General features: G+C 38.8%; 1 protein-coding gene across 1 annotated transcript in view; it reads left to right on the top strand.

Moving 5' to 3' along the window:
* The window catches only part of LOC147915047 (uncharacterized), a 111,770-nt gene that overhangs the window by 49,386 nt on the left and 48,160 nt on the right, over positions 1 to 14,224 (top strand). Inside the window, exons 13-16 of the mRNA XM_087441351.1 lie at positions 3,760 to 3,903; positions 4,806 to 4,877; positions 6,527 to 6,670; positions 7,034 to 7,105. Of these exons, the coding sequence (XP_087297477.1) occupies positions 3,760 to 3,903; positions 4,806 to 4,877; positions 6,527 to 6,670; positions 7,034 to 7,105 (432 nt within the window). The remainder of the gene's footprint in view (positions 1 to 3,759; positions 3,904 to 4,805; positions 4,878 to 6,526; positions 6,671 to 7,033; positions 7,106 to 14,224) is intronic.

Below are 14,224 nucleotides of genomic sequence, written 5' to 3' on the forward strand. Positions count from 1 at the left end.
TTCTCGGAGAGTTTCTTCTTTCTTTTTAGTCTTAGTTCTCTCCTCCTCCATCTGCAGAATTTCTACATTTCTATCCTCAATATTGCTAATTCTTTCCTCCATATTGTCAGCTCTGTTCTTGAGGAATTCCAGATTTTTCTTTATCTCCTTCATTGTGTTTTTCATCTCCAATATTTCTGATTGGTTTTTCTTTACAGTTTCAATCTCTATCGTGAAGAAATTCCTGATTTCGTTGAATTGTCTATCTGTATTTTCTTGTAATTTGTTGAGCTTTTTTACGATAGCTATTTTGAATTCTCTGTCATTTAGGTTAGATTTCTGTGCTTTCAGGATTGATTTCTGGGCACTTGTCATTTTCCTTCTGTTCTGAAGATTTAATATATTTTTGCCTAGTGCCTGATGGTGTTGGCTTAGTTTTCCTCATACTGAAAATATCTGGTTGTGGTTTCCACCTGCCACCACTGGATGGGGGTCAAGAGCTGTGTATTCTGAGCCCACCACGATCTGCAGGCGCTCTGGCCGGGCAGCTGAGCTGAAGTACCGTTGGGCTGAAGTGTGGCTGAGCTGAAGCAGCTGCAGCCAAAGCAGCTGGCGCTGGAGCACAGCTGGGCCAGAGCAGCTGGAGCTGAAGCAGCTGGTGCTGGAGCATGGCCGGGCCAGAGCAGTGGGTGCCAGAGCAGCCGGGGCTGGAGCAGCAGAAACTGGCATGCCTCTGGGCCAGAATAGCAGGGGCTGGAACAGCAGGGGCCGGAGCAGCAGGAGCCAGTGTGCAGCCAGGCTGGAGCAGTGGGGGCCGGGGCCAGATTGGCAGGGGCTGGCATATGGTCTGGCCAGAGCCGCTGGGGCTAGAGCTCGGCTGAGCTAGAGTACCACTGAGCTGAGGCTGCAGCGCCGCTGAGCTGAAGTGCCTGGTGGGGGGGAGGGGCGCTCACTCTCACCTCCCAGATCCCAGGGGCTTCTCGCTCCCCCCTCGCTATCTACTCTTGTAGGTGCTAGCTCAGTGAAGGCATCCCTGCAACAGTTCTGTTCCCTCCATGAGGGAATTCCCCACACGCTGTGAGGGGACCTGGAGAATAACAGTTTTCCTGCGGAGGGCCACCCCTCCCCTTCTCTGTCCAAGAGCCATGTGGTTTTGGTCTCAGGGTCACTGTCATTGGGGAAGGAAGGGAGTTCTTTCTACCTCCTTCCACTTCCTCTGGGGGTTCCAGCACCTTCAGCCTTAGATGTACAGCTGCTTGGGTCTCTCAGACATGTTTTGTGTTGTGTGAATGTCTTCTGTTGGTATATGAATGTCCTTTTTGTTGTATCTTAGCGGGGGAGAGTTCAATGGGGCAAGCTTACTCCACCATGATGCTGACATCATTCTAGAAATTTATTTTAAGAAAAAAAATTAGTGAGAAGATGTATGCCTAAGAAAATTCATCATCAGGATTCTATTTATGATAGCAATTGAGTTTTAGTTTAGAACGATAGGAAGGATATAGCCATGTGGTGGAATACTATGCAGTCATTAAAAATAATGCTCATAGAATAATATGTTGACAAGGGAAAATGTTCAGTATACTTTGCTAAGTGAAACAAAGCTTGCTGTTAAAGAGAATTAAGACTAAACACCATTAAAATGTAAAAATGTTGGAAAGACACATACCGAAAATGTTGTCAGAGATTAACTTTGGGTGAGGGAGTTTTGAGTGATTTCCTTCCTTTTTTTCTTTTATGTGTTTTCTGTGATTTTAGCATTAAACACATAGCGTGTACTAATTCTGTAATTGGAGGGAGGAAGGTTGATTAAGAAGTAACGGTGGGTGGCCAGCTACCCAAATTGTGCAGAGGACAGTGAAGGCTAATTTTATTGGATTTGGCAAAGAAGGAGGTTGAGAGGTTATTTGTTATTATTTGTAATACCAAAAACATTGTACTCTGAATCAGAATGCTTCAGTTGTAGCCTAATGTTTTCCTGGTTATGATCTTGGGCAAGTCACTTAATCTAACTGTAAAATATAGATATATATGTCTAACTATAGATAATGGTACCTGTCCTATGTATTTCACAGGACTTTTTTGTGCACATCAAATGAAATAACACACATAAAAGTACTTAATAAGTTATAAAAGTGTAGTCAAATATAAAGTAGTATCATTCAAGGAGAGTTGTTGGGGCTTAAAAAATAGAGATTTGGTGATGAAATAGGGGCAAGAAACATAGACCACTCATTTGAGAAGCTCAATAGTAAAGAATGGGGAGAAATAGAATAGTAGGTAGATTTGACAATAGCATAAAAGAATGGAAACAATAAGGGAACAGAGGAGGAAAAAGGCTGAACAGTCAATAATTGAGTAACGTATTTAGTGAGTACATTTGGTATGCACAGTAGAGATTGCAGAAGTTTTATAATACAGCACAACGTTCTTGTTCTTAAGGTGCTTATAGTGAGACTGGAGAAAAAAGACTTACATTTAGAAAATAGTATTTATACTAGATCATATGGCACTGGCTATAAGAGCTACAGTTATTAAGGTATAATGAGAATATACCTTATATATAATGATATTATATAATTATTATATATAATGGTATATCAGAATGAACTATGATAGTCTGGGGAAGCTTGAAGGAGCAGTTGGACTTTGAACTGGTTGTTGGATTGGGAATAATATGGGGAGATGATTTAGATGTACTTTATAGAGGAGAAGACGAGCATCCTTACAGGACATATGTGAGAATAAATCTGATGTCTGTGGGGAATAGTTAAGTGGAAAGGGTTCATGTTGCAGAATAGATTTGGGGATGCTCAAATGCTGAATGATAAAATACCCACTTTATAACATTGCAAATTACAGTATGGCTGAGTTTGTTATTCCCCAAATACATAATGGAATTACTAACTACTCTATAGCTACCATATTTCTAGATGTCTATTTCTAGGCAGAAAACTTTTACCTGAATACAAAGGCAGTGTCAGTACACTTTGTACCTAGGAAGTTCAATCATCACAGTAAAATGTTATAAATCCAGGTCCCAAAGTACTAAATCTAGATTGACTATATTATTATATAACAAGTATGGGTTTTCCCTAGATAGAATAGATAACTACTTCTGTAAAGTGATATAAAGTATAGTTACTCTCTTTTAAAAGAAGTTTTCTAGGATCTTTCACAGCATCAGAAATTCCTACCATTAAGACATTCTTTTGTACCAAGGTATTAGCTATATTAGGCCACTATTAAAGAGTTTGTTATTAAATAGAGAGGAGACTGACATATGGGGGTAAAACTCTCCCTTACATTAACAGTTTCTAATTATTAAAAAAACAATCCTATTAGCAGATTAATTAGCTGTTATCATGTACACCAAGGTTCTCAGCCCTAAGTAAAAGAGAGTCCGTATAAGACAAGTTAAATTTTAATGAAAGAATGGGAAGAGAAAAATCGAGGCGGCAGTAACAGGAGGCAGCAGCGAGAACACTGGACACGCAAGGAAAGGATGTGGGAAGCATGGGAAGCAGAGATGGATGGATAGTGGGAGAAAGATACCAAAGTTTAATTCCTACTATGAGTTTGCCTTATAATTGATCTTTTGTTTTATATGTATGTATGAAATGAGAGTTAAATACATATGTGCATCAAGATAGTATTTAAGGTGAGTGCTGTATCATCTTTAAAGAAAAAATGTTAGGTATCTATACTAATTTTTTGAATTATGGTTTAAGTTAATTATTTAGAATTTGTATCTAAACTGGAAATATTTTCTCTTGATAGAGGTTAATGAACTTGCAAAGGCCTTACACAAAGTCACCAATGAAAAAATTGATGTTGATGATGTAAAATCTGTGTTGAAAGGCCTGGGGATTTGTTTTCCAGAGGAAGACTTACGGGAGGTGCTTGCATCCATTTCTGTTGATAGTAAGTATTTCCTTTTCTGAGTCATTTATTATGTATAAAACTTGTTTACCTTCACTCATAAATCCACAGAGCTGAGTGATTAGGAATCAAATGTAATGAGTTTAACAACATTAGATTTTATTTATTAGGCTTGGGTAAGAATTCGTTCTGGATTAAACTTATATTGAGTTATCCTAGGGAAGTATAATCTTCTCTTCTTCCTATTTCTTTGCCTCCTGAGGTTTGAATCATGGGTTCTTATTGGTCAGGAGCTGTGAAGCTGTCTCAAGACCATGAAACAAAAGCCTAAGCCTTAGTATGGTGATAACACACTACCAGTTTGATTTCCTCACAATCCTCAAAGCACTACATTGGTGTTTTTGGAATCCTGTCAGTGGAGTGTTTAGCTTACATGCACAGCCTTGTGGTGTACTTTTTCTTCTTAAGTTCCAAGTATGACTAATAGAAAGCAAAAGATTGCACATTTCTTTTATTACTATATCTTTGCTCATAAGTGTATATAGTCTTCTTGAGATATTATGATTGAGTTTGGTTTATGGTACTTATCTTCTAGTGGATAAATTGTCTTCCGTGAAAACATAGGTAGTTATAGTAGGACTTGTAATGCTGAAAAAGTAAGAGAATATCCTATCAGAGAGAAAACATACCAAAACAGTAGTCCGAATTGGTTAAAGTGTGTATAAAATCCATAAAATGCTCGTTGGTCTTCAACATAAAAGACCACAAGAGTCATCATAATCACATTCTTTTACGTAGTTGGTCTGAGATGTATTTAGCAGAATCAGAGTTAGAAAATCATAGGACTATGGTTTTGAAGGTTTAGTAGGCATGCATATCTTCTGACCTCATTCTTTTGTATCTTTAGACCAAAGACCATTCATTCCTTTATGTTTCATTTTCAGATGAAGGGAAAGTGGACTTAAGAGATTGCCTGACAAGGCTGAAGCAAACGCCATATTTTACAAAAGGTTCAAGTGAGTGAGAAGTTTTTAACAATAAAAATTTTGAGGGGGATTGTTTAGTTTTGATTATATGCATTTGTACAGTTTTCTAATGCTGTAAAGCACATCATATGTATAATAGATCTACTTTGGATGAAGAATCAATAGGAGATCCCGAACTTTTCTTGACTTATATTTTCTGGAATTATAGTATATTTTTCCATCAGTCAAAAAGGGTAAATATACAAATTCTATCTTGATTGGGTCATCCTAGTATCCAAGTTTGTGATCCAAGATGGCTGCCATCAATTGGCAATGTCTTGGTCATTTTACTGAAATCCTGTGGGAATAAGATCAATGTTCCCTCCTCTTTTTCTATCTTATTATCCCTTTATTAAAATGGGATTTTATCATTTTTATCATGAGAAGATTAACTATTGAAACATATAGGAACATGTTGAAACATGTTGGCTTCCTCCACGGTATTTTTCCCATTACTCCACTCCCTTAGCCATGAGATGTTGGATGTAATCTGGTTTTAATGTATTCAATTAACTGGCATCTCCATCTGCTAGAGATGTCTGTGCAACTTCTGGGTTTCCTTGAAGTTTACACTAAATGAGCCTAGGTTAGTAAATTCACAACTATTTTGGATTCCCTCAGTCTCCTTAGAGCAGCCCATATTCTTGAGATTAATTGAAATGGCTTAATTTCCTCCAGATTCTTTCCAAAACTGAAGCTGAACTAAATTCAAAAGGCCTAATTTAAGTAGGTACAAAATGAAATTGTTCTCCAGAGCCTAGGTGTTTAGGATGTGGCCAAAATGGTATGTTTTTTTGATTGACAAAATGTTTTGTCCTGAATACTTGGTTTTCTAAATGGGGCCTATAAAACTCTCCTAGGTGTGTGGTTTATAAGCAAATTTCTTACAGGGTTAATGTTTATGATATGATAGTGTTTATCATAATACAACATTTAAAAATTTTTACTTAATTGAATGAATAATTTATACATGATACTTTCACAAATAAATATTGCCTTTTTTTGGTATTGATATAGCAGTGCCAATCTTTCCATTATTTGGGGGACATTTTTGTGTGTATATGTTGGTACAAGAATCCACTGAATGAAAAAAATTGAGAATAGTCACATCAATCTGTGACCAGTTACCCAATTTTTGGCAAGAAGATTACTTTTATGCTTAGTTAACATAGGTTTAATGGAATTCCTAGCTTCAGATATGATAAAGATAAGTATAAGCAGATGTTCTGAGATTTCTTTTGTGTAATCATTCTTAAATCTCAAATTTAAATATCTGCAATGACTTGGTTAGCATAATGGTTAATATTCTGCTTATGAAATCAGATACCCTGGACTTAAAAATTGATTTCACATTTAGTAACTGCATATGCCTGGAGAGAATAGCTTCTCTAAGGCTAGGTTTCCTTATTTATTAAATAAGGGAAATATTTAGCAACCTCACAGAATTTTGGGGGGATTAAATGAGATGGTATATGTACAGCACTTAGCATAGTGCCTAGCAAGCTCAGACTGAATACTCAATAAGTGGTAGTAGTAGTAGTTGTTATTGTTTATTATTATTATTATTATTATTCAGGGCCTGCTATTGATATTTGAGTGTTTTTTAAAACTTAGTATGTTGTATATTTTTTTGAATATAGGAATAGAAGGCCCTTTGAAAGCTCTGGTCTCCATTAGGAAAAATGTGGCCAATCCTGATGACCTAGGCCCCATGATGAAAAATTTAGGAGTTCCATTACCCCAAGATGTGATTGAAAGAACACTGAAGACTGTGGCTCTCACAGGTGAGTATTTAATGTTTCTAAGTATTCTTTATCTTAGCTGACATGCATCTGTTTGAACTTTTCAAGATTCCTTAAAGGGTTTATCTGATTCACGGATATCCAAGGCTTTTTTCTACCTACTCTTCTGTTGAGCTCTAGTTATTTTCAATAACATCACACAAAGGAGGATCTATAGGGGATGAGTGTGTGGGTGGCTGAATGATACTCATGAATCTGTCTTTCTGATTAATATATATCTTTAACTATATTTCAAAGCCAAATCTATGAATTGTTTTTCAGTATGGAAGTTATATTATAATTACCTACCTCTTATCTCTGATCATTTACCTTTCCCATGTTCCCTAACATGCATTTTTCTTTCAGAGGATGGAACAGTAAATTTAGAAGAGTTTATGGGAAATTTGGTCAATTCAGAATTTTCATCTCTACTTGAAAGTGAGTAAGAATTTTCAGTTGAGTAGAGATAGATAATAATATGTGTGTTGTAAATCTCTTGGGAAAACCCCACATAGGCTTTTCAGATGGTCTTAAACTGATTTAACACTGGCGTAATTTTCTAATGTCTTTATTCCATACATGTCAAATGTGCAGCACAACTAAAAAAGACCGTGATCTTTAGGGAGTACTACTTACCTCTTCTGCTTAGTCTTGACTGCTGTTGTCTTTCACTAAGGACCTTATGAGAAAGGACCTTATGAAGATAACAATAATATTTGTTAAAAATGACTGAACCAGGAGAGGGAGTCAAGATGGCGGCGTAGGCAGACTCTGAACTCACCTCCTCCCGTGGACACAGCCAATTTACAACTACTCGTGGAAAAATTACCCCTGAGACAGAGCTGAAAACTGGATAAGAGGAACTCCTGCAACAACGGACAATCCTAACTGGGGTGGAAGAGGCAGAGACTCCCTTCCGGAGAGGAAAAACGCCGCCTTCACAAGCCGCCAGCTTCATGGCCGCCGGGAGCAGCTCACAGGTACGCAACCTCCCTGGAGGCGCGGGGCCCTGAGCCGGGAGCGCCCCCGCTGTGGGCATTGTGTGGACCCAGCACAATCGAGACCAGCGGCATAATATCTGACTTTGCTGCTACTAAAGCATTGGGGAGCACCCCCAGAAAACCCGGTTCACAAAGAAACTAAAACTGGCTCTTAAAGGGCCCGCGCACAAACTCACCCGTTCCAGAAAGCATCCTAAAATCACCAGAAAGAAAGGTGCACACTGCTTTGGTGACAAGAGACTCACCTAATAGGCCCTGAGTGCATCTCGGTGAGGGGTGAGACCTCTCCAGGGACTGGGACATTGGCGGCGGCCATTGTTGTGGCCTGGTGTGAGCGTGCTGACACAGACGCCATTGGAGTTTTCCCTGAGACCTGCTAGCCCAGGGTCTGCTCCACCCGCTAGAGCACCGATTTAATCCAGCTCAGCCAGGGCAGGCAGCCCACCCTAGAGACTGGCCCCACCTAACAACAAACCCTCAGGCAACGTGTGGGCCTGCATAGATTGGTGACTGGATTTTCTGCAGCCTGGCAACTGAGCTGACTTGAGCGGGGCAGGGTGTGCACAAGGAGCGGGTGGAGAGTGTGGGGTGGTGGCGGAGTGTGTGGGGCTCCCGCCGTGGAGAGACTGGGTCCGCTTGGGGAGGTCGGGGCGCGCACACGGGGCAGGACTGTGTTGACTGTGTGTGTGGACCTGTGGGCGGCAGGGCTTGTCAGCTGCAGAAGACTTGTGCTTCTCAAAGACCCACATAGGAGGTTTGCCCCACCTTCCAAAGCCTGAAACAATTGGGTGCTCCTATGCCTGAGGCCAGCCCCACCCAGCTGCAATCCTCAGAGAGCTGACAAGAGACCTAATAGGCTAGAGGTTTACAGCAATTCTAAGGCCCTGAGCCTAACAACCTGCCACGCTGGGGGCCTACTCACTTAAAAGAAATACTGCAACACAGATGTGGTATTAGAACTTGCAGCCAACTGTGCTGGGGCTCCTCACACCTGATAAAGAGACTGAAGGGCCACAACAACTACAAGCAGCTGAGCATTACAACAGCTGGCCAGGAGCATAACTCAGCCTCCCTCGGCGCCTATAGGGAGAGCTAACAGGCCACAATAGAAGCACACACGTAGCCCACATAGGGGCCACCCCTGGAACATTGAGAACTGAGGGAAGCACACTGGAAGCCTCCTAAGCCATCACTTACATACGGTCACCTATCCAAGAGCAGGAGACGAGCTGACCTACCTCATACATAGACACAAGCACAGGGAAAGAGGCAAAATGAGGAGGCAAAAGAATACATTCCAAGTAAGGGAACAGGACAAAACCCCAGAAAAGGAACTAAGTGAAACAGAAATGAGCAACCTACCCGACAGAGAGTTCAAACTAAGAGTGTTAAGGATGCTAACTGATCTGGGGAGAAGAATAGATGAACTCAGTGAGAATGTCAACAAAGAAATGGAAGATATAAAAAAGAACCAATCAGAAATGAAGAATACAATACTGGAAATGAAAAATTCATTAGAGGGACTCAAAAGCAGAGTAGAGGATACAGAAGAACGGATCTGTGAGCTGGAAGAAAGACTAGAAGAAAGTACCCAAGGTGAACAGGTAAAAGAGAAAAGAATTAAAAAGAGTGAGGACAGTCTAAGGGACCTCTGGGACAACATCAAGCGCACTAACATCCGTGTTATAGGTGTCCCGGAAGGAGAAGAGCGAGACAAGGGGGCAGAGAATCTATTTCAAGAAATAATAGATGAAAACTTCCCTAACCTAAGGAAGGAAACAGACATCCAGGTACAGGAGGCACAGAGAGCCCCAAACAAGATAAACCCAAAGAGGCCCACACCAAGACACATCATAATCAAAATGTCCAGAATTAAAGATAAAGAGAGAATCCTAAAAGCCACAAGAAAATGTCAAGTTACATACAAAGGAAACCCCATAAGGCTATCAGCTGACTTCTCAGCAGAAACCTTACAGGCTAGAAGAGAATGGCACGATATATTTAAAGTGCTAAAAGGAAAAAACTTACAGCCAAGAATACTCTACCCAGCAAGGTTATCGTTCAAAATGGAAGGAGAGATCAAAAATTTCCCAGACAAGCAAAAATTAGAGGAGTTTGTCACCAAGAAACCAGTGTTACAAGAAATGTTAAAGGGACTGATTTAAGGGGAAAAGAGAAGACCACAAATAGGAAAAATTATCTATTTCCACGATTAGAACGTAATGGATACAAATGCACAAAAAAGAAGTTGGATATGATATCAAAAACAAAAGGAGGGAGGAGGGTAGTTAAAGAGTACAGCTTTCAGACAGAGGTCAAACTAAAGTGACCATCAATTCTGTATAGAAGAAGTAAGGAACAGAGAAGGACTACTAAAACACTGAGGGAAAAAAAAAAAAAAAGTTAAAAAATGGCAGTAAGTACATACTTATCAATAGCTACTTTAAACGTCAATGGACTAAATGCTCCAATTAAAAGGCATAGGGTGGCTGACTGGATAAAAAACAAGACCCATATATATGCTGCATACAAGAGACACACTTCAGACCTAAAGACACTCACAAACTGAAAGTGAAGGGATGGAAAAAGATACTCCACGCAAATGGCAATGAAAAGAAAGCAGGGGTAGCAGTACTCATATCAGACAAAATAGACTTTAAAACAAAAACTGTAAAACGAGACAAAGAAGGGCATTACATAATGATCAAGGGAACAATCCAACAAGAGGATATAACACTTGTAAATATCTACGCACCCAATGTAGGTGCACCTAAATATATAAAGCAATTATTAACAGACATAAAAACAGAAATAGACAGTAACACAATAATAGTAGGGGACTTTAACACTCCACTTACACCAACGGATAGATCATCCAAACAGAAGATCAATGAGGAAACATTGGCCTTAAACGACACACTAGAACAGATGGACCTAGTAGATATATACAGAGCATTCCATCCAAAAACCGAAGAATACACGTTCTTTTCAAATGCACATGGAACATTCTCCAGGATTGATCACATATTAGGCCACAAAACAAGTCTCCATAAATTTAAGAAGATTGAAATAATACCAACCATCTTTTCTGACCACAGTGGTATGAAACTAGAAATCAACTATAGGAAGAAAATCAGAAAAGCCACAAATACATGGAGATTAAACAAAATGCTACTGAACAACGATTGGGTTAACGAAGAAATCAAAGAAGAAATCAAAAAATACCTGGAGACAAATGAAAATGAAAATACGACATGCCAGAATTTATGGGATACAGCAAAAGCGGTTCTAAGAGGGAAGTTTATAGCAATACAGGCCTATCTCAACAAACAAGAAAAATCTCAAATAAACAATCTAACAATGCACCTAAAGGAACTGGAAAAGAAGAACAAACAAAGCCCAAAATCAGTAGAAGAAGGGAAATAATAAAAATCAGAGCAGAAATAAATGAAATAGAGACCAAAAAAACAATAGAAAAATTAATAAAACCAAGAGCTGGTTCTTTGAAAAGATAAACAAAATTGACAAACCTTTAGCTAGACTCACCAAGAAAAAAAGAGAGAAGGCACAAATAAGTAAAATCAGAAATGAAAGAGGAGAGGTTACAACAGACACCTCAGAAATACAAAAGATTATAAGAGAATACTATGAAAAACTATATGCCAACCAATTCGACAATCTGGAAGAAATGGATAAATTCTTAGAATCATACAACCTTCCAAAACTGGATCAAGAAGAAGTAGAGAATTTGAATAGACCAATCACCAGTAAGGAGATCGAAACAGTAATCAAAAACCTCCCCAAAAATAAAAGTCCAGGACCAGATGGCTTCCCTGGTGAATTCTACCAAACATTCAAAGAAGACTTAATACCTATCCTTCTCAAACTCTTCCAAACAATTGGGGAGGGGGGGAAGCTCCCTACCTCATTCTACGAAGCTGACATTACCCTGATACCAAAACCAGACAAGGACAACACAAAAAGAAAATTACAGGCCAATATCACTGATGAACATCGATGCAAAAATCCTCAACAAAATACTAGCAAATCGCATACAACAATACGTTAAAAGATTATACACCATGATCAAGTGGGATTTATTCCAGGTATGCAGGGATGGTTTAACATTCGCAAATCAATCAACGTAATACACCACATTAATAAAATGAAGAATAAAAATCACATGATCATCTCAATAGATGCAGAGAAAGCATTTGACAAGATACAGCATCCATTTATGATAAAAACTCTGAATAAAATGGGTATAGAAGGAAAGTACCTCAACATAATAAAGGCCATATATGAGAAACCCACAGCTAATATCATCCTCAATGGTGAAAAACTGAAAGCTATCCCTCTAAGAACAGGAACCAGACAAGGATGCCCACTGTCACCACTCCTATTTAACATAGTATTGGAAGTCCTAGCCAGAGCAATCAGGCAAGAGAAAGAAATAAAAGGGATCCAAATTGGAAAGGAAGAAGTGAAACTGTCACTATTTGCAGATGACATGATTTTATATATAGAAAACCCTAAAGAATCCACCAGAAAACTTTTAGAAGTAATAAACGACTATGGTAAAGTTGCAGGATACAAAATCAACATACAAAAATCAGTTGCATTTCTGTACACTAACAACGAAGTAGCAGAAAGAGAAATTAAGAATACCATCCCATTTACAATTGCAACAAAAAGAATAAAATACCTAGGAATAAACTTAACCAAAGAGGTGAAAGATCTGTACACCGAAAACTATAAAACATTGCTGAAAGAAATTGAAGAGGACACAAAGAAATGGAAAGATATTCCGTGCTCTTGGATTGGAAGAATTAACATAGTTAAGATGTCCATACTTCCTAAAGCCGTCTATAGATTCAATGCAATCCCTATCAAAGTTCCAACAACATTTTTCACAGAAATAGAACAAAGAATCCTAAAATTTATATGGAACAACAAAAGACCCCGAATAGCTAAAGGAATCCTGAGAAAAAAGAACAAAGCTGGAGGTATCACACTCCCTGATTTCAAAATATACTACAAAGCTATAGTAACCAAAACAGCATGGTACTGGCACAAAAACAGACACACAGATCAATGGAATAGAATCGAAAGCCCAGAAATAAACCCACACATCTATGGACAGCTAATCTTCGACAAAGGAACCAAGAACATACAATGGGGAAAAGAAAGTCTCTTCAACAAATGGTGTTGGGAAAACTGGATAGCCACATGCAAAAAAATGAAAGTAGACCCTTACCTTACACCATACACAAAAATTAACTCCAAATGGATTAAAGACTTGAATGTAAGACCTGAAACTGTGAAACTTCTAGAAGAAAACATAGGCAGTACGCTCTTCCACATCAGTCTTAGCAACATCTTTTCAAACACCACATCTGACCAGGCAAGAGAAACAATAGAAAAATAAACAAATGGGACTACATCAAACTAAAAAGCTTCTGCACAGCAAAGGAAACCATCAACAAAACGAAAAGACAACCTAACAATTGGGAGAAGATATTTGCAAACCATACATCTGATAAGGGCTTAATCTCCAAAATATATAAAGAACTCATGCATCTCAACAACAAAAACTACCAACCCAATTAAAAAATGGGCAAAAGACCTGAACAGACATTTCTCCAAAGAAGATATACAGATGGCCAACAGACACATGAAAAGATGTTCAAAATCACTAACTATCAGGGAAATGCAAATCAAAACTACAATGAGATATCACCTCACGCCTGTCAGAATGGCTATAATTAACAAGACAGGAAACAACATGTGTTGGAGAGGTTGTGGAGAGAAGGGAACTCTCATACACTGCTGGTGGGAGTGCAAACTGGTGCAGCCACTATGGAAAACAGTATGGAGATTCCTCAAAAATCAACGATAGAACTACCATATGATCCAGCTATTCCACTGTTGGGTATTTATCCAAAGAACTTGAAAACACCAATTTGCAAAGGTACATGCACCCCTGTGTTCATTGCAGCCTTATTCACGATAGCCAAGACTTGGAAGCAACCTAAGTGCCCATCAAGGGACGAATGGATAAAGAAGCTGTGGTATATATACACAATGGAATACTACTCAGCCATAAGAAACGACGAAATCCAGCCATTTGTGACAACATGGATGGACATTGAGGGTATAATGCAAAGTGAAATAAGTCAGAGGGAGAAGGTCAAATACCGTATGATTTCCTTCATTAAGTAGTAGATAATAACAACAATAAACAAACACATAGGGACAGAGATTGGATTGGTGGTTACCAGAGGGGAAGGGGGGAGGGAGGAGGGTGAAAGGGATAATTCGGTACATGTGTGTGGTGATGGGTTGTAATTAGTATTTTGGTGGTGAACATGATGTAGTCCATGCAGAAATAGAAGTACAATGATGTACACCTGAAATTTTTACAATGTTATAAACCAATGTTACTGCAATAAACAAAAAAAACAAAAAAAAAAAAGAGTGAAAAATGACTGAACCAGCACTTGGAATTAGGCTATTTGCAAATTACTCTAATTTAACTAAAGTGTAATTGTATGAT

This window comes from Ceratotherium simum, chromosome 16 (assembly GCF_057802395.1).
Source record: "Ceratotherium simum simum isolate JZ-2026a chromosome 16, ASM5780239v1, whole genome shotgun sequence".
In the NCBI taxonomy this organism is placed as follows: domain Eukaryota; kingdom Metazoa; phylum Chordata; class Mammalia; order Perissodactyla; family Rhinocerotidae; genus Ceratotherium; species Ceratotherium simum.